Below are 18,714 nucleotides of genomic sequence, written 5' to 3' on the forward strand. Positions count from 1 at the left end.
CGTAGCAGGTACGGCGTCTGAAGGCTGCGAGGTGGAGGCCAGCGGCTTCAGGTTTAAGGGCTCGTCCCGCAGAAGGCTTGTGTCAACGGCGCGGCTTCTCACTCTGGATCCAGCGATGCGTGAGCTTCGCTGAAGAGATGAAAATCAGACTGTATGAGCCCATCAAGCTATATTTATAGGATGAAGCCACGCCCTTTCTGGCGGGACATGACGAAATGGCCGCGAAATGCCCCCATTGGATATGGTGTCACGCAGGGCCTCTCTCGATAGGCTGCTGCTGTTGCCGCAGGGCAGCCAATAGGCGCGCAAGCCGTCTTGCCTATGTCTGCATGCTGCCGCACAGCGTTTTACATTAATTCAAAAATAAGGATAATTTTTGGCTTCAATATCTCGTAGAAAAGAGGTTTTCCCCATAGCGTAAGACATTACGCAGTACGAGAGATACTCTCGTAAGAGAACTGTAACCTTGTTAAACTAATGGTATTAGAATTGTCACCTGACAATAATGAAAATCTGCCCCAGTAATCTTTAATTGTTAAATAAAATACCTTAGCCTAAAGCAAAGTAGTTGAGTTGAGCTCTATAGGGAGGTAGAAATTTCATTAATTTTTACAATACATAAATAGATTTTTAGTGATTTAGTCATTATAAATAATTTAGAACACACCTAGCATGAGCTCTGAAGTTGCTATGCGTTGATTCAGTAAAAGCTACAAGTTTCACATATTATGGGTGCAAATTCAGCATTTTCACCAAATTATGTTTACAAACTAAACCATTGCAGTCAGAGTCTGTTGGAGCTTGTTTTCGCAGATTGAACATACTGAATTGGATTTAGAATATCTGAGAAGTGACATGCTATATCCGGTGAATGTCAGCATTGGCCTGCGTCTGTCGGTGCAGTTGTGAATTGGCCTTTAAACTACTTAAATATTTATACATTTTTCAATAAACTTATTCACGGTCATGTTTAGTTTCATTGTCTTGTTTAGTTTCTAGTCATGGTTTTCTTTTTTTATGTTTTGCCTGGGGCTTGTGTTTTTCATTGGTTGGTTTCAGATTAGTCCACTCCTGTTCATTATCATCCTCAGTGTATTTGAGCCCTCTGCTCCTTTAGTTCATTGTTTTGCATTAATGTTTTTGGATTGTGTTTTGTAGTATTGTTTTCTGTGTTTATTAAAGTCTTGGTTTCGTTCATTCTGCGTCACGCATCTCTTGTCTTTGGATTTTAACTACATGCACCGCTGAAAACTTATAAATCTATTGTATTTTATATGTATGAATAATGACTATAATTAAATTGATTTATTGTGAACTGTCGTTTTAGATACAGTTACATAATTAACATCATGTGGTGGTTATTTGCTTCACAAAAGATGCTTTATATATGTAAGGGTTCCCTTTCTAAGTGGAACTCGAAATGCGTCATAGTGTTGACTAGGGATGTCACAATATCAGATTTTTCACTACACATTTATCGTGGCCAAAGGAATTCACAATAATGGTATATTGTGATATCTATTGAAATCTTTAAAAAAAAAATGCTATCAGTCAAATTGAAATTAAAAGAAATTATAGTATAGTATTATATACAGTGATAAGGCTAATTTGATTGGCATTGCATTATAAATATACATTATAATTGTTAAAATACCCGAGATTTCTTGAAAAACACAGATAAACCATAATACTGTTGCAATTGTGTGTTTATTCTCTTCATGTTAAATAAGTCAAAACGTCTCTATCTGCGTTTTATTCAGCTACAGCAATCGCTGAATGTCTTTATCCATATTAGGAATTTCCTAGGGCCCTATTTTAACGATCTAAGCGCATGGTCTAAAGCGCATGGTGCAAGTTCAGTTAGGGCGTGTCCGAATCCACTTTTGCTAGTTTAACGACGGGAAAAAAATTGTCGGCGCCCCCGGCGCATGGTCTAAAAGGGTTATCCCTATTCTCTTAATGAGTAATGGGTGTGTTTTGGGCGTAACATCCAAAACACCAATCAGAGTGTAATTTCCCATTACCTTAAAAGGCCAATTGCGCTTGTACCATGGCGGATTCGCTAATTACATGGCGGAATTTGCAAGTGGAAAGACTGAACGCGTCTCCAGAGAGCAAACGGATCTGCTCATGCGTGAGGTTTAAGTGCACAAGCAGACCATCTACAGGGACAAGCCGGATTCCACCATAACTTTATGTACACAATATTAATCTTTTACATTGTAATCCTTTTATTTTTAATATTTAGCTACTAGTTTGTGTGCTGCTGCGCGTCCCTGTGTGTGTAATAAGGAGAGTGTACGCGCGTTCCGGACCCGCCTAGGCCCATGGGTGCACAAATGGGCGCAAATGCATTTCCTATTTAAAAACGTGGCAAGACGTGAAAATGATAACTGCGTTGGGCTAAAACTAGCAAAAAACACTTGGGTCGCGCCTGGCGCCGTATTGCACCAGGTGTATGATAGGGCTCCTTGTCTTGCGTAGCCAGACCTTTAGACTGATGGCAGATGGTCTGGACACCATAGCAGTTTTCATTGGCCAAGGACCACGCAGAGGCCATCTGACTGACATGTAAAGCAACCATTACAGTTTGTTTTGTCCCATGTCATGTTTAGGGGTGTGAAAGTATAAAGCCGATGTCCTTACAATAACAGACCGGTGTGTAAATAAACATTAACACAAGACGCAGATCAGAGGAGAACTGAGGGCTTAAATAGACAAGAGGGTGATGATCAACAGAACAAGGAACAGATGAGACACTAATCAGGGACCACTGAATTAATGAATGAGTAAACTAAGGGGCCGTTTACACTACACTGTTTTCAAATAAAAACTAAAAACTTTTTTATGCATTTTGGCCATTCATTTACATGACAACAGCATTTTGGAGACCTGAAAACGCAAGCTTTTGAAAATGGGTTTCAAAGTGCAATTTTTTGAAAACTATACCGTTATCGTCTCCATGTAAACAACAAAAATGTGAGTGAAAATGGTGATGTCATGCACATTACGTGTTCAGTCTATAGGCGCGTAGTGTTTGTTTACAGAGTGACATTGCCATCTACTGGCCTGGCCTGCATAATGCAGCTTTTTATCGTTTTCATGGATATGTGTGAACGCGGATTTTTGACAACGTTGTCACCTGTACATGAAAAACGCAAAGGAAAAACTATTTTGTTTTTAGTACATCATTGTCGTGTAAACGTACCTGCAGACAAATGGTGACAAAGAAAACTAAGACTAAAACTAAACAAGACAGAGAGGCTGAACATAACTGTGACAAAATAGTCTTGTAACTTTCTGTTTTTCAGATTTTCAAATATGTTTTTGCTTCAAATGAATGGTTATAATGTTGTTGGTTGGTTTGGTTTAAGGATATTTTTATTTCTTGAGAAAACATCCATCTGAAAATATTGAAACAAACAGGGCTGTTGAAAAAGTGGGCAGTCACTATTGTGCCCAGTCTGGGCAAATGTTGTGCAGTCTGTAACGACTTTGATGTGGTGTATACAGTATTGATAACGATGTTGACAGTAGTAAAAATAAATGGAAAGTCAGATCCAAATCCTGTGAAATCGGAGAACATAATGGGACCATGACTCATGATCTCCTGGGATCTCTCTCTATTATTTGTCGCAATATGTAATTTGTCTCTTTGCCATTATTTGACCTTCTCTCTGTTCACCATGAGGCTCCAGATTGTCTCTCACATTCCCTAGTGAGAAATACCTCACCATATAGAAGCACCGTAAACATCAAAAGCAATTCTGCAACAACACCATAATTTACAGAACCACCAACATTGAATTACAACAAGAGAGACAATGTTTCATACCATTATAAGAGAGGTTGACCGCACATTATTATTACTGCTGTACACGCCGTTTTGCTTGCCACAGCTATGCCCATTATTAGAGTACATGCTCAACCTGAAGGACACTGTAAACAGCATGAATAAGTGTACAGAGTTTTATCACTTCTCAGAAAGTGGATAGAGAAATTTACCAGTCATTGTGCACCACCACAGTACTAAAAGTTTGGCTCTTTTCTTCAGCTTAATTCATCTAAAGAGGGGTTTCAATGCAGGCTTAATACACACAAGATATGTTACTGTTACAATGCAGTTATTATGAACAGGAATTACTTAGCAGTTAAAGTCACCATGGAATCAAAATTGACAAACCTTTTTTTATGTAATATTGCAGTATTTATTATAAATTATTGATCTGTGCACGTTTTTTTATTTTATTAATGTGCCCTCGTAATCTTTGATTAAAATAACATCCCCTCCCTCTTGCAGTGATATCTCTTCAGTTCTCTGGTGATGTGTTTATTGGAGTGAGGGTGGGACAACCTGACACTTACATGAGAAAGAAAAGATGATCACAACTTCTGTTTCATGTCGACTTTAAGATACATACATATTATAAATGAACCTGACCACATTTATTTTAATTATGCCTATGACAAATTATTAAATTTAATCATAATTAAATATAATATAATACTTTTTATACTTTACTCAAAGTACCCCCTTTATTTCAATATTTTAACAACACATTCCCATGTTCTCTGATGTTGGTTAACAGTCACATGACATGCAAGTAAACAAATACAATATTTAATCTTTTGATTGTTTTTATTTTTTAATTATTTATTTATTTTATTTAACATTTTCATGTTTTAAATATTAGCTTTTTATCAACTCAGGAACCCCAGTTTGGGAAACCCTGTTATATAAACATCTCTTTCTGATCGTATAGGGAGGAAAGTGTAATACAATGAGGACTATGATTGTCTAAAGAGGATATTCTAAAACATGTACATATGTGAAACATATTCAACAATAAATTTGCAAATTCATAAATTCTCTGTATATTGGTTAACGTTAGATATGAGTGAATTTTTTTTTTTAAATATCACTGAAATTATTACCTTATTTTCTTTGCAATAAATAGTGGCCTAATGGTGACCTTTCCTCCTGTGTGTAGCTAAATGGAGGAGCGGGACCGCAGTCGCTCACCATCTCGCAGGACCAGCAGAGTAGAACAGGTGGTGGGACGCTGGCTTCGCCGCTCCAGAGAGTCCATCAGCCGGTACCACTCTTTTAATCTAAGAATAATTGTGTGGACGAGTACTTTTACATTTCTTTTTTGTATTTTGTGTTCAAATAGCATCACCCATTTCCCTCTCTGTCTGTATATAGCGAGCGTGTGTTAGAAGATGGGCAAGTTGCTGACAATGGCTCCCAGGATCAGAGGAGCTGTCCAATTAGGGTCACTGTTAAGATTCCACTTGACCCCACTCTTAACTCCCATGGCTTCACTGTATCAACACACACTCCACCCCAGGTGCTGGACGTGACAGAAGGTACATTACACCCACAATCATCTCTGAAAATATTCATCAGGTCAAATAGTAAGGTTCTTTCATAATTCTTTATTATCCACCTCACATGTAATGAAAGCACTGAAGCTGAGAACTAGATATTAGCCAGGTGGCCTTGGTTAAATCCAGAGCTCAACTGTGGGACTTCCAAATTCTTATGAATAACACTCACAGGGGTAACAGGCAGGGGACCATTGGCTATATAATTCTGAAACGAGATTATCCTTTTTAGTGATTTGAGAGTTTAGATCCATTCGATTTTATTTTGAAATAATCCCACGATGATCATTTCTAGATCAGCTTGTTGGCAGGAAAATGCCCATGGACTCCATGAAGATGTCATCGTAATAAGTGGATGACCAGGACTGCATTTCTCAAAAGCATCATGAGCTAAGTTGATCATAGAGACCATTGGTGCGAACGGCTTACGATGCTTTTGAGAAACTCAGCTTTGGTCTGTTGAGCCATTTGATGGAGCAGGTCTGAGGCAGCATTTACATTTTTAAGTAAAATTTTGATTATACAGCACACAAGCCCTTCACGAAAATCGATAAAACAGTTACAGTGCATTAGCTACAAAAAAAGGTTCCATTACTGCAAAAAGGATACTGCAGTAATATATTTATTAGTAAAATATATTTTAGTCAAATCACAATGAAATGTAGAAAATTTCATATTAAAGGTAATTACCTAAAAAATCACTATGACATATATTTTGACTATAGAAAATTGTAGTGCATTTTGCAGCTAAATCTACTATTATATATGTATATATGATCCAATATATATAGTATAGTATAGTATAGTATAGTATAGTATAGTATAGTATAGTATAGTATGTAGTTATACTTTACAGGTATACTTAGGTTTTATTTGTTAACATAAACTAACAATAAAGAATACTTCTACAAAAGATATTAATCTTAGCTAATGCTAATCTAAACATTTACTATTTTACATTTTAAGATATTTTTTTTATCTGTTAACATCAATGCACTGTGAACATTAACTTTTTTTATATAAAGTTACAGTAACAAAGGTTAATAGAAATATATTGCTCATTGTTAGTTCATGTTAGTTTAAGGAACAGTCCACCCAAAGATGAAAATTATGTCATCAAGTTGTTCCAAACCTGTATGCTTTTCTTTCTTCTGCTGAACACAAAAGAATATATTTTAAAAAATGTTAATTACCAAACCATTTTGGTTCCCATTGACTTCCATTGTATTTATTGAAATGTGGCCAAGCAGCTATGTGCATGTATTGCCTGCATTGACAGCAACATGTTGGCTGACTGGTTTGGCACATGGAGTAATGTCTAAAGGGAAACCCTACTCTTGGAATGGCTGATGCCATCTGGTTACCCCACAGCCAGATGGGATGACATAAACACTCTTTCTCAAACATTCCTTCTCTTACTGCATAATTAAGACAATCTTGAAAACAAATTGACAGCTACAGTGTCATGGTATGTTTGTCTTTTTTCCTTTTTTTTTGTTATATAGGAGGCCCTGCTGATGGAAAGCTTGTCCCTGGTGACCAACTTTTCAAAATAAACAATATTGCTGTTGATGATCTATCTACTGAGCAAGCTGCTGACATCATCAGGTATGTGACATGTAAGAGTGTCTATGTGAAACTACAAAATCAGCTGTATCTGGGCTCCCAGATGTCCAGTTCTACCAAATATTTTAGATATTTTTCATATGCCCAATGTATCTTCGGAACAAATGAGACATCTGGTGATTCTAGCTATCTGTACCACTAATTCTGTTGTACTCTTTTTCAATTATTTATAGAGAATGTCAGAACACCATAATACTGACTGTCCTGAGAAATAATGTGGTAAGTGTATGTGTGTATATAGTTAGAGACTCACACAAACTGTTACTTCTTATTGGGACATGGCAGGAGGATGCGGTGTTGTTGTGCATTATGGCAGTAAATTATTCAGTAAACCTATTAAATACAAAGCATCAGAGTATATGCTGTATATATATTTAGGTCCGATGAAGATGACAAAGATGCAAATGGTTCCAAAACAAAAGTATTTATTAAATAAAACAAACAGGTAATCCACAGGAATGAATAAGGCAAGAAAACAGTGTGTTGACATGACAATATCAGAACAATGAATGGAGCACAACAAGGAACTTACATACACAGTGATGACGACTAAATAATAAACAGGAGAGACGATTTAATGAATGTCCATGACCACTAATAGCAGGCAGGAAACAAGAACAAAGGGAACAGGTAACTGAAGAGAAACAAACTAAAAGTCCAAGAAAATTAAACTAAACACACAGATCATGACAATATGCAATTGTTCATGGGGCTGCAAAGGAGTGGAATAGGAATATTCTGAATATTTATTCCGAATGATGCTATACAAATTTATTTGTTTAACTGAATTTTTTTTTTTTTTTTTTACTTTTATGATTAATAAATTAATAATAAATAATAACTATATAAATAATAATATTCTCAGTGACAGGTAAGTGTTACAGTCAATGCAAATGCCAGTGCAATTCTGCAATTAATATTTTTTGAAAGAATATCTCACTAAAGGTCAAACAGATCCATCTGTGCTGATTGTCATTATGGCTGTGCCATAGGGGCCAAAGTCGTCCTTCATAACTCCAGAGAAGAGAGCCAAGCTGAAGTCAAACCCTGTTAAAGTGAGGTTTGCAGAGGAGGTGGTGGTCAATGGTCACTCACAGGTTTGACACATTCTGTTCATTCATGCTATGTTAAAAATTGAGTATTCGGGTTCGCTAATTTACAAAAAAGATATAAAGAGATATACTTATAAAGAAAATAAGAGCGAGAGAATATGAACAAAAGATGTAGAACAATAGAGAGGCATTGATAGGGAAAGGTTTGGCAGTCAAGGGAAAAACCTTAGTCAATAATTTAGCACTTATTTATTAATTATTCAATTAACCATTAATCATAATCTCTGTGCAACTGTGCTGACATGGTGTATAGCATAGATGCAATTGTGATTTATGATAGAGCACCTTAAAATAGATAGAGCACAGTTAACCTGAAAGTAAAAATTCTGTCATTATTTTTGAGTGAATTGTTCCTTTAGGTGGAGTGCCGTGAGTCTATTAATTTCCCTCGACCCAAGATGTTTTTTAATTAACATCTAATTAAAAAAATATATTATCAGGCACACCACATGACTAAGGCAGTGATAAAGCTGTTTTATCTTTGTTGTATGCAGCCTTTTGAGTGCTTAATCTTTTTTTTAATGTGATAATGAGACTGATAATATTCCCTGGTTTAACTAGAATTGTTTGAACACTGTTGAAACAGGCAGTTGGTTTACCATTGCTACAATATATTGAACATATATTGACCTTTGACCCCCCAGGGTAACTCTCTGCTGTTCCTGCCCAATGTTCTGAAGGTCTATCTAGAGAATGGCCAAACGAAGGCTTTTAAATTTGAATCTAAAACCACTGTTAAGGTACTTTAGACATATTTACTGTAGTCTAATGTTATGTGATGAATATTTTTTAGTCAGCATTAACTATGTTGCTATTTTATTATGTTTATTGGCATCCTAAGATAATTTCATGCATGCTCCAATCGCAGTATTAGGGAATTTTTGGAAATGCTATATACACTACCATTCAAATGTTTAGGGCCAGTAAGATTAAATTAAAGAAAGTATGCATTAAATTGATCAAAAGTGACAGTGAAGACATTTTTAATGTTACAACAGTTATTTCTCATTAAAAAAAACTGTTACTTTTGAATTTTGTATTAAACAACCCTGAAAACATGTATCACGGTTTAGGACATAGTGATGACTCTGAAGGAGAAACTATCAATCACCCGGATCGAACACTTCTCTCTGGTACTTGAACAACAATACAGCATCAGCAAACTATATCTACTACACGAGGAAGAGATTATTCAAAAGGTACACACACAAACACAAACACAAGAAAACAAAAAACAAATAAACATTAATAAATTATAATTTATTCATCCTCATGTAGTTACAAACCTGTGGGACTTGCTTTCTTCTCTGGAACAGAAACTATTTTTTGAAGAATATACTGGCCACTTACCACCATGTAATAAATAAAGGTGAATAAGGATGCGGGCTACAAGTCAAGATCTAAAACTCATAAAAGCAGTCCGAAAGATTTTTGATTATGACTTTCTTACACAAAGCTGTCATTACAGAAATCCCTTTGCATATGGACCCCTTTTATGATACTTTCACAATGTTTTTTTGTTTTGTTTTTGAGAGAGAGAGAGGCTTTTACATTTATTCATTTAGCTGACGCTTTTATCCAAAGCGACTTACAATTGCTATATATATGTCAGAGGTCGCACGCCTCTGGAGCAACTAGGGGTTAAGTGTCTTGCTCAGGGACACATTGGTTTCTCACAGTGGATTCGAACCCAGGTCTCTCACACCAAAGGCATGTGTCTTATCCATTGCGCCATCACCAGCCCCTTTTCCTCTTTCACTTTCCATACATTAAAAAGAGTATGTTCTTCATATCACCATTTGTGTTCCACAGCAAAATCAAAGTCATACAGGTTTAAAACACCATGAGGATGAGTAAATAATAACAGAATTTACATGTTGGGTGAAAATGTTCCCTTAAAGAGTTTAGTTACTTCTTTCTACACTCACATACAGTATACATCTAACACTCTGTGACAGGTGGCTGAAAAGAAGGAGACTCACGACTACAGGTGTCTGTTTCGTGTCTGTTTTCTACCGAGAGACTTTAAGAGCATGCTCAAAGAAGATCCTGTGGCCTTTGAGTATCTATACTTACAGGTGTGCGTTTGTGTCTGTGTGTATATACAGGCATTTAAAAAAAAATATATATATTGCCACAGACTGACTTTAGATTGTTTTTAATAGTGTGTGTATGTGTGTGTAGAGCGTGAGTGATGTATTGCAGGAAAGGTTTGCAGTGGAGATGAAATGTAATACAGCTCTCAGACTGGCTGCTCTACTTGTACAGGAAAAACTAGCAAGCTGTGGACAATCTCTTAAAACACCTCTAAAGGCCATGATGTGAGTACACACACACACACACACACACACACACACACACACACACACACACACACACACACACACACACACACACACACACACACACACACTAACACATAAGTGTCCATGATATTTTAACTAATAAACGAAAACTTGTTGCTGGAATTTCTAGTTGTCCTCCTTAGCAAGTACACTACTATTCAAAGGTTTGGGGTCAGTAAGAATTTCTTTTTTTTAAATACTTTTATTTAGCAAAGCTGCATTAAATTGATCAAAATTTAAATTATATAAAGAATTCTATTTAAGAAAAAATGACTCCAATCATGTTTCCACAACCGTTTTAATAATATTTATATAATATATAAACTTTCTTGAGCACCAAATCAGCATAATGATTTCTAAAGGATCATATGACTGAAGACTGGTGCAATGTAAAGTACTGGAGAAAAATATGATAAAATAGAAAGCTGTTATTTTAAATTGTGATGATATTTAACAATATTATTGTAACGTGTAGACTAACGTGCACAAAATCCAAGTTAAATAAAAACTCTTTTAATAAACAATGTGAGCACGTAAGAGGAATCTGAATAGCAACTTCACTTAACAAACAATACTGGACGAAGAGGAACGAACACAGGGCTGATAAACATGTGGAAATGTAATCAGGATGAAACAGAACAGGTGTGTGGGACTAATTAACAAATGACTAGGAAACTAATTAACTAACTAGGAAATCAGGCAAACAGGAAAAGATCAAACAGAGTGAAAAAGTATAACAAGACATAACAGTACATAGCCATTACAATTATTGTTGTTCTGTATGTTTTATCAAATAAATGCTACCTTGGTGAGACTTTCAATAGCATCAAAAACTATTCTGTCTGTACTATTTCTGTCTGAAGGAAGGAGTGGGGTATTGAAAGCTTTGTATCCCACACCTTACTGCGAAACATGAGAGAGAAGGACTTAAAGAAAGCCATCAGTTACCACATGAAAAAGATTCTATCTCAGGAGCCAAAGCAAAAGGTGTGTGCATGTGTATACTGTATTTTTGTTCTGTCCTGAGCATTGAGTGGAGAAATGTAAATCATGTACATAGTATACAGTATACCTGTAACTCTAAAATAAAAAACCCATAAGTGCCATAGAACAGTGATGGTTTCAGATAGTATCATGACATGACATGCCATGTTACAGAATACCATATCCATTTATCATGTTGTTGTTGTTTTTTTTACTTTGAAAGAATATCATGGTACATGTAAAAAATATACCATAGCATTCCCATGGTAGATGTGATCAAAACATGAATATATGTTGGTATTCTTTGTTAGTGAAGTACAGTACAATGTGTATTTACATTATTTCCCATGTGTGGGGTGTTTTCATAGGTGATCTCAGTGAATCGTGCTAGACTGAACTACTTGAATGAGATGTCTGAACTCAAGTCCTATGGAGGAAAGGCTTTTAGTGCAACTATGATGGTAAGAGATGCACTCTGAGTCTTAATATCCAGTTTCAGACATGAAATCCATTAAATTGCTGTAAAAAAAAATTGCCATTAAATGTATCTTTTACACATGCAATGGCTTTACATCTTTCATCCGCATTGCTGCCACTCACACATCAGCACCAAAATGCCACTTTGGAGAGTCAGAGACATTGCACATGCTCTCTTCAGTCATACAACTTTCCACCAGTCGGACCAGTAGTTTAGATTCACTGCCCACACAGCAAAAAATACAATTTACTGTACACTGTTATTCAAAAGATAAAAGATTTTTAAATCAAAAACAACAAAATAGTGAAATATTATTACAAATTAATTCAACTGTTTTCTATTTTAAGATATGTTAAAATAGCAAAGCAGATTTATGCCCTGTTCTTTTTTTCAGTGTTACATGATCCTTAAGACATCGTTCTAATATGCTGACTCAAGTAACATTTCTTATCATTATCATTCCATATATCACATGGTTTATCACATACTGTACGATCTTTCTCTATTTAACTAGTTGCAGGACAGAGAGTCAATGGTGAGTTTGTTGGTGGGAGCTCAGTATGGGGTGAGTCAGGTGATCAACCATAAACTGAGCATCATGACCACACTAACTGAATTCAGTTGCATTACTAGAGTGGAACTATTACCCGAGTCTGACAGAGTTAGTCTGGTCAAGATCTACCTGCAGGATATAAAGGTAAACAATATACATGCACTCATATTTACATCTACATATACGTAAACTCAATATAAACCTTTCTTTGTACTCTCTCCTCTGATGTTGTTTCACATTGATCACACTTTTCCTGTCTTCAGCCAATAACGTTGCTGATGGAGTCAGTGGCAGCTAAAGATTTATTGTGTCTGGTTGCCGGATACTGCAAACTATTTGTGGACCCCCAGATCTGCGTGTTCCCCTGGTCAACTAATTCAAAGTGCCACCGCATATCAGCAGAGGAGGGTATACAACCTATTTGTCTGTTTTACTGAATTATTTGTTCTGGTGAAACATTACATTTTGAACTTTAAAAACAGAATGTGGTAAGATTTGCAAGAAATTTGAAAAAATTTTGAAAAAATATTTAGAATGTGGTAGGATTTGCAAGATTTTTTTAAAGGCATTTCTACAGAGAAATTTCTAAACAAAAATAACACTATCAGTACTAACATTATCAATGCAAATTCTAGCCTAATGCAGAAAACAAAAAAATCTTCCATGCTTCAGGCAAATTCCCAGAACTCCACTTCCACTCCACACTGCTTACATACGATAACAAAATTCTAAAAATAGCTGTTGTGATATATTAGATAGACTCTTTAACAGTGTAAACCATTTGCATACTAGTGTCTATAAAATCAAAAGGAATATGACATTTATGTCATTACTGTAAAAAGAAAATGATGGTTACAGTTTATTGACAAAAACAACTGGAACTAACCGTGAGTAGGAGAGTAGTACAGGTGAGTTAAGCGGGTATGATAGGCTGACAATGTGACCACATTAGTGTTTTTGCATGTTTGAAAAAGGATATTTTCACAATGCGATTTATCTGAATTTTGTCTGTGCTTCTGCCTTTGTGTGTAGGTTATGTGTCACACTGTGGCAGTGACTCTGAAGACTCAGACACAGATGTGGATGCTCTCCTTACTCATGTTGCTAGCACTGCTAAAAGCAACAAAACAGCAGTTAAACCCAGAGATAAGCTACCAGAAGGAACTGAAAAAACACAAACTAACAATGAAAAAGATGAAGAGGTGGAGAAGGAAGGAGGCAAAGCAGAGGACGTGGTCGAGAGGAAGGAAAAGGAAGAGGATAAAGAAACCATCCATGAATTTATACATGGTAATAATGGAAAGACAGTAAATACAGATGATGAGAGAGTAGGCACAGAAAAGGAAGACAAAGAGCAAGAGAAAAAGCCTGAACAACCTCAGTGTGTCATTATTGTGGATGACCCCTCATCTGAAGCATCTGATTCATACCAAACTGAATCACATTTCATGACCAGCATGTCCAGTGACTCTATAGATGCCCTAGAAGAGGACGACCTAATGACCTACTTCTCTAGCAGACGCCCATGCCATTTACCAGTGAAAGACTCTTACTGCTGTGAAGACCGCTATTCACCAGCATTGTCTACACAGCAACTGCACAGCAAAGATTCCCATTCTCAAAGTGACATGTGCTCTGCTGATTCCCATTGTGAGTCTGATATTGACCAATTCTTTTGCTTTGCTGCACTCTCAAATATTGCTGAATGTCTACCTAGTCCCCCTGCAGCCAGTGAAGAGGAGGAGTGTGAGGAGTTGGGGCCAGAGACTGAAAAACATGAAAAGGGGTCACCTGCAAAATGTCCTGGAAACACCCTACCCCCTCCTGGAGACTATGTGTTCACCTTTGAACAAGGAGACACTAGACACTACTACAATATCTGCTCCAATGTGACCCCTGACAGTGCCCGCAGCCTTCCACAACCTCTTTCCCCTCCAGGTCCTATAGAAACACAACTGGATCGGGAAGGAAGGGAAGTAAATCAGACAGTAACAGTGCCAATTTTTCAACCACCACCAGGGTTTGGAGACAGCAGTTCTGATGATGAGTTCTTTGACGCTCAGGAAAGATTCACATCCCCTGTAGAACCCACCTCAAGTGCGATGACAAGAGGTATGACGTAGGGAAGATTCTCAATGAAATGTTCTCAAATTATTATAACAAAAGTTGTAGAAGTTAAAGAAGTTAGTAAATCATATGAAAAAGCAGTTATCTGCAAAAAAAAAATGTGATGTACAGTTTTGCTAACAAATACTTACCATGTGTATTTGCTGATATTTCTCTTTATAGAAAATTCTGCAAAGCCAAGCACCATAAGCATCTGTGTCAGTGAACAAGAACCAAAGGATCTAGAGAATAAACAAAAGAAGGAAGGAAAAATGATTACACAAGATGAATTTTCAAATTTCAATAAAAGATCCAAAAAGCGTCGCTCATTTATGGAAACAAATTACACATCCCTGGTATCATTCCCAGAACAGGATCGATTAGATAACAGCTATGGAAATAGAATACCAAGCTATGGTTCTATATCAGTCAACCATGGTGCTGGACAAATAGCATGTTTTGATGGCGGATGTTCCGATCAAGGTCCATGTCCAACAGTCTCATCTTTGACTGATTCTGAAGGAGAGCCATCACCACTGGAATCAAAACCCATCAACCCATCCAAAGTCAATGGATCAGGATACACAAAGGATACTGATACACAAGTGGGACACTCAAACAAAGCATATCAGCGGAAACAGCAACTTATAGAGATGGAACCAGATTCCTTGGAGTTAAAATCAGTCTCTGAGCTAATGTCTTCAGTATCGCCAACTATAGTAGCGGTACGCTCCCGCATGGACTTCCAGGAAAAAGGTAGTTCCAGTAACCATGGCAGAGATGATGAGGAGGAGGGTGCAGTTGGAGGTCTTGTTGAGAGACTGTTTGGAGGCCACTTGTTCTTTGATATATCTGGAGGAAAGTGTGATAGCAGTGTTTTATTCGGTCAAAGAGATGACCATGCAACCAAACAAATGGAGGATTCATCCCAGGCCATATCAGTGACCCAAAAGAGCAGTTCACTGCCAAGACTAGGCCAGATATCCCCATCAATTTTACCCTACTTCCATCTCCCGAATATATCATACACCACAAGCCCTAATATAGACAAGGATGATGATACTGTATATCTAGAATCTGGGATGGGAAAATGCTCAGTGGACCCCACAGAGAGGACAAGAAGTCAAAGCATGTCTGCATCCTTTGGCAGTGGTGCACCACATTGCCCATCAAGACAATTATTTTCCCAGCGAGTTGTAGGACCAGAATCTGATGAAACTGACAATTCTTGTAACGCTTCAATCCAAGAACTTTCTTCTGCCGTTCCTTCTTGTGAACCAGCCCAGAGGTTCCTTCTTACACCCTGTTCATCTGGCATCCTTGGGCGACTTTCTGCCTCAACATTGCGGGGAAAGATCCAGAGCCTTCCTCTCTACTTATCACGTTCCCAGGAAATGCTAACTGCCGGTTCCAATGGCAGTGGCAACATTAAGCCTGTGAGAAGACTTTCAGAAACACAACTACAACGACATAAAGTTGAGGTAGCAAAAGAAGTAACTGAGGATGTGACCTTGAATGTAGGTGCTCCTGAAGTAACAGAGGTAAAAGTGGTTACCATAGTATCTGAAGAAGTAACTGAAGTCATTGAGGAGATAAGAGAGGTAAGCCATATTAGTCCTCAAGCATGTGGACAGCATAAAGCCAAAACTGAACCTAAAGAGTTTTCTTTATTAGCCATATCCCCCTTGTGTTCCAAGGCAGACAACTCTCTCCAAGTCAGCCCTTCATCTGTAGTGGTTACTACACAAAACCTAAACGGACCCTGGGGGGTGGTAACGTCTGGTGGATTACAAGAATGTAGCTGCCCTCCCTCAAGCACACCTCCCCAAAACTTTACCTCTAGCTGTGGGGTTTTCGCAAACTGCCAGTCCAAACCTACCATAGCCCAGCCACAATCCTTGCCCAGCCCCAATCAACATAAGAAACAAGACTTTAGCTGCAGCTCAGTACTGGCTCTGGGTTGTGACACTGTAATGGAGAGTGTTCAGACACCTTTAGAGGTCTGCCAGACAGTATACACCAACTGTTTCAGTGGAGTTCTTGACAGTGCCAGCTTCGATGATGAACTCACTGTCTACGAGTTTTCCCGCAGAACAAGCCAGGGTGAAACAGGGGATACAGTGCTGACATCTGTCCCTCCTTCCTCTCTCTCTGCTTCTCCTGCATCTTTCTCTCCATCTTCTCCATTGCCCTCATTCCATCATCTAGTACTGCCTGCTTCGTCATCTACAGAGCTCAGTCCCCTTCTGTCTCCCTTGGATGCTCCGAACTGCTTTCTAACGAACCCCCATGAAGATATCATGACTTCACTGCTGACTCGCCGGTATCCCCTACCACCAACAGGATTCCTTTCTTTACAAAGGGATGTGGATACCATCTTAAGTGTTCTTGCTGGTGCTATAAAGAACCAAGATAGGGTCCACGAGCACCCCAGGGATACCTGTGTGGCTCACTTTTCAGAGAACAAAAGACGATTACATGCAGAGGCTCGGGGGCTTTTAGCTGGATGCCAGCGTGTGGTCAGGGTTGGGCAGACGCCAGAGGAAACACTTCAATCATTGTCTGAAAGCTTCCGCTCACTGGTACAGCTGACAATTGTATGCTTATGTTTCTCTAGTTGCCAGCGATGCAGGGAGCGTCATGCCCAAGCACTTACAGGACTAGCAAATGTTGCAAAAACTTATCAAGACTTTGCTCGGGCAGCAGAGCTTGTAGGAAGTTCTACTGAAAGGAAGATTTGTCATGATCTGAGTATTAAACTCCTGGCTCGCCAATGCACTGCACTGACAACCTCAGTCTTCTGCCTCACCCAGCTCTTTCGCACTCTCACTGCCCTTTGACATTTGGACAGTTACATTGAGTAGCCCCACACACACACACACAAAAATTCGCAAGAAACCTGTCAGAATAACTCAAATGTGGTTTAAATAAACTTGTTGAGGTATACAACATTAATATTGAGACAGTGCACAAAGTCACTGGCATACCAGTAATAAGCATAAACTAATACACTCACACACATACAGAAACTGAAACATAAAACCTGCCATTTAAATGGATTAAATGGATTAGCCTAAAATGACAAATGTACTGAGAACAGAATTTCTAAACAGGGTACTAAACAGCTTGTTTTACAGTATTTGTATGTTGGGTATAAGTATTTAGTATTGAATGTAATTCTAAACTGTAACTGTCTTTGTACTATGGTTGTCAGTAATTTATTCTGCTTCATGAGGAAAGCATAGACAGGGATTTTCCATAGTATCTTCCAACATTCCCCTCAGTCTTTCTCATAGTTGCTCTCTCTTGCTTCCTCATCAATGTAATGTTATGCACATACAGTATATTCTCTTCTCATTACCTAGTGTCTATTAGAGAATGTTATGAAAGTCTTCTACAGTAATCTCATGGGTTATAAATGTTTACTAATACAAACAATATTTTACTTGAGTTGCCAGTAATGTTACATTACATTCTTTTAGAAGAATATACCAAAGCCTACACATGAATGAATTTGCAGAGTGAATGCAGATGCAATCAAAAGACTTTACATTGACTTTTGCATATGCTTTACAGCTTAATAAGAGAATTATTAAGGTCCATATTATTTGGATCATTAGATTATCTTTGTGCAGGAAAAACAATATAATTTTTTGGTACCATTGATTTACTTTTCACTGACAAGTTATAACTTTTTAGTCATTCCTCCCCCTAAAATATTTTAGTCTTCACAAAACATTGCTCACATAATCATACAATGATCCGAATATTGTAGAAAATGGTTGAAAGGTGACAGGAGTGGAAAATTACAAATCTGAGTTTGAGAAAATATCAAAATTACTAAACTGATAGCAAAGTAATTTACCTAACAGTACGTCTGAATACCAAAAACCTGCCATTCACTCTCTTCTTATAAGGCATGCTGTAAGCCATAGACGTATACCTTGGAAATAGTGGGATGCATGCAAAAATGAATGCATGATTGAAAGACTGACCAGTGAGTGAATGAATGGTTAAAGCAATGAAAACTGGCTTTGTAATGCAGCATTCACCCCCATTAAAATGACTTGTAAACAACTGGAGAAGTTTGTTTTATTAATTAGACTTCACACTTTTCTTTTC

The 18,714-nt window shown here is 37.5% G+C and overlaps 1 protein-coding gene across 2 annotated transcripts in view; it reads left to right on the plus strand.

The window, feature by feature from the left end:
* The window catches only part of frmpd1a (FERM and PDZ domain containing 1a), a 50,350-nt gene extending 31,681 nt beyond the window's left edge, over positions 1–18,669 (plus strand). The window contains exons 3-17 of one of the 2 annotated variants that reach the window (XM_077204038.1): positions 4,992–5,096; positions 5,207–5,370; positions 6,894–6,996; positions 7,188–7,233; positions 8,007–8,111; positions 8,771–8,866; positions 9,200–9,325; positions 10,085–10,204; positions 10,311–10,447; positions 11,335–11,458; positions 11,824–11,916; positions 12,448–12,630; positions 12,750–12,894; positions 13,519–14,598; positions 14,776–18,669. In XM_077204038.1, the coding sequence (XP_077060153.1) occupies positions 4,996–5,096; positions 5,207–5,370; positions 6,894–6,996; positions 7,188–7,233; positions 8,007–8,111; positions 8,771–8,866; positions 9,200–9,325; positions 10,085–10,204; positions 10,311–10,447; positions 11,335–11,458; positions 11,824–11,916; positions 12,448–12,630; positions 12,750–12,894; positions 13,519–14,598; positions 14,776–17,432 (5,280 nt within the window). In that variant the 5' untranslated portion in view covers positions 4,992–4,995 and the 3' untranslated portion in view covers positions 17,433–18,669. Of the gene's footprint in view, positions 1–4,965; positions 5,097–5,206; positions 5,371–6,893; positions 6,997–7,187; positions 7,234–8,006; positions 8,112–8,770; positions 8,867–9,199; positions 9,326–10,084; positions 10,205–10,310; positions 10,448–11,334; positions 11,459–11,823; positions 11,917–12,447; positions 12,631–12,749; positions 12,895–13,518; positions 14,599–14,775 lie in introns of those variants that run through there. The other variant, XM_077204046.1, reaches the window with a different exon arrangement.
* The last annotated feature ends 45 nt before the right edge of the window (positions 18,670–18,714 follow it).

Source organism: Siphateles boraxobius, unplaced genomic scaffold, assembly GCF_051911475.1.
Source record: "Siphateles boraxobius isolate OS27281-9 unplaced genomic scaffold, OSU_SipBor_1 119, whole genome shotgun sequence".
NCBI classification, from domain to species: Eukaryota; Metazoa; Chordata; class Actinopteri; order Cypriniformes; family Leuciscidae; genus Siphateles; species Siphateles boraxobius.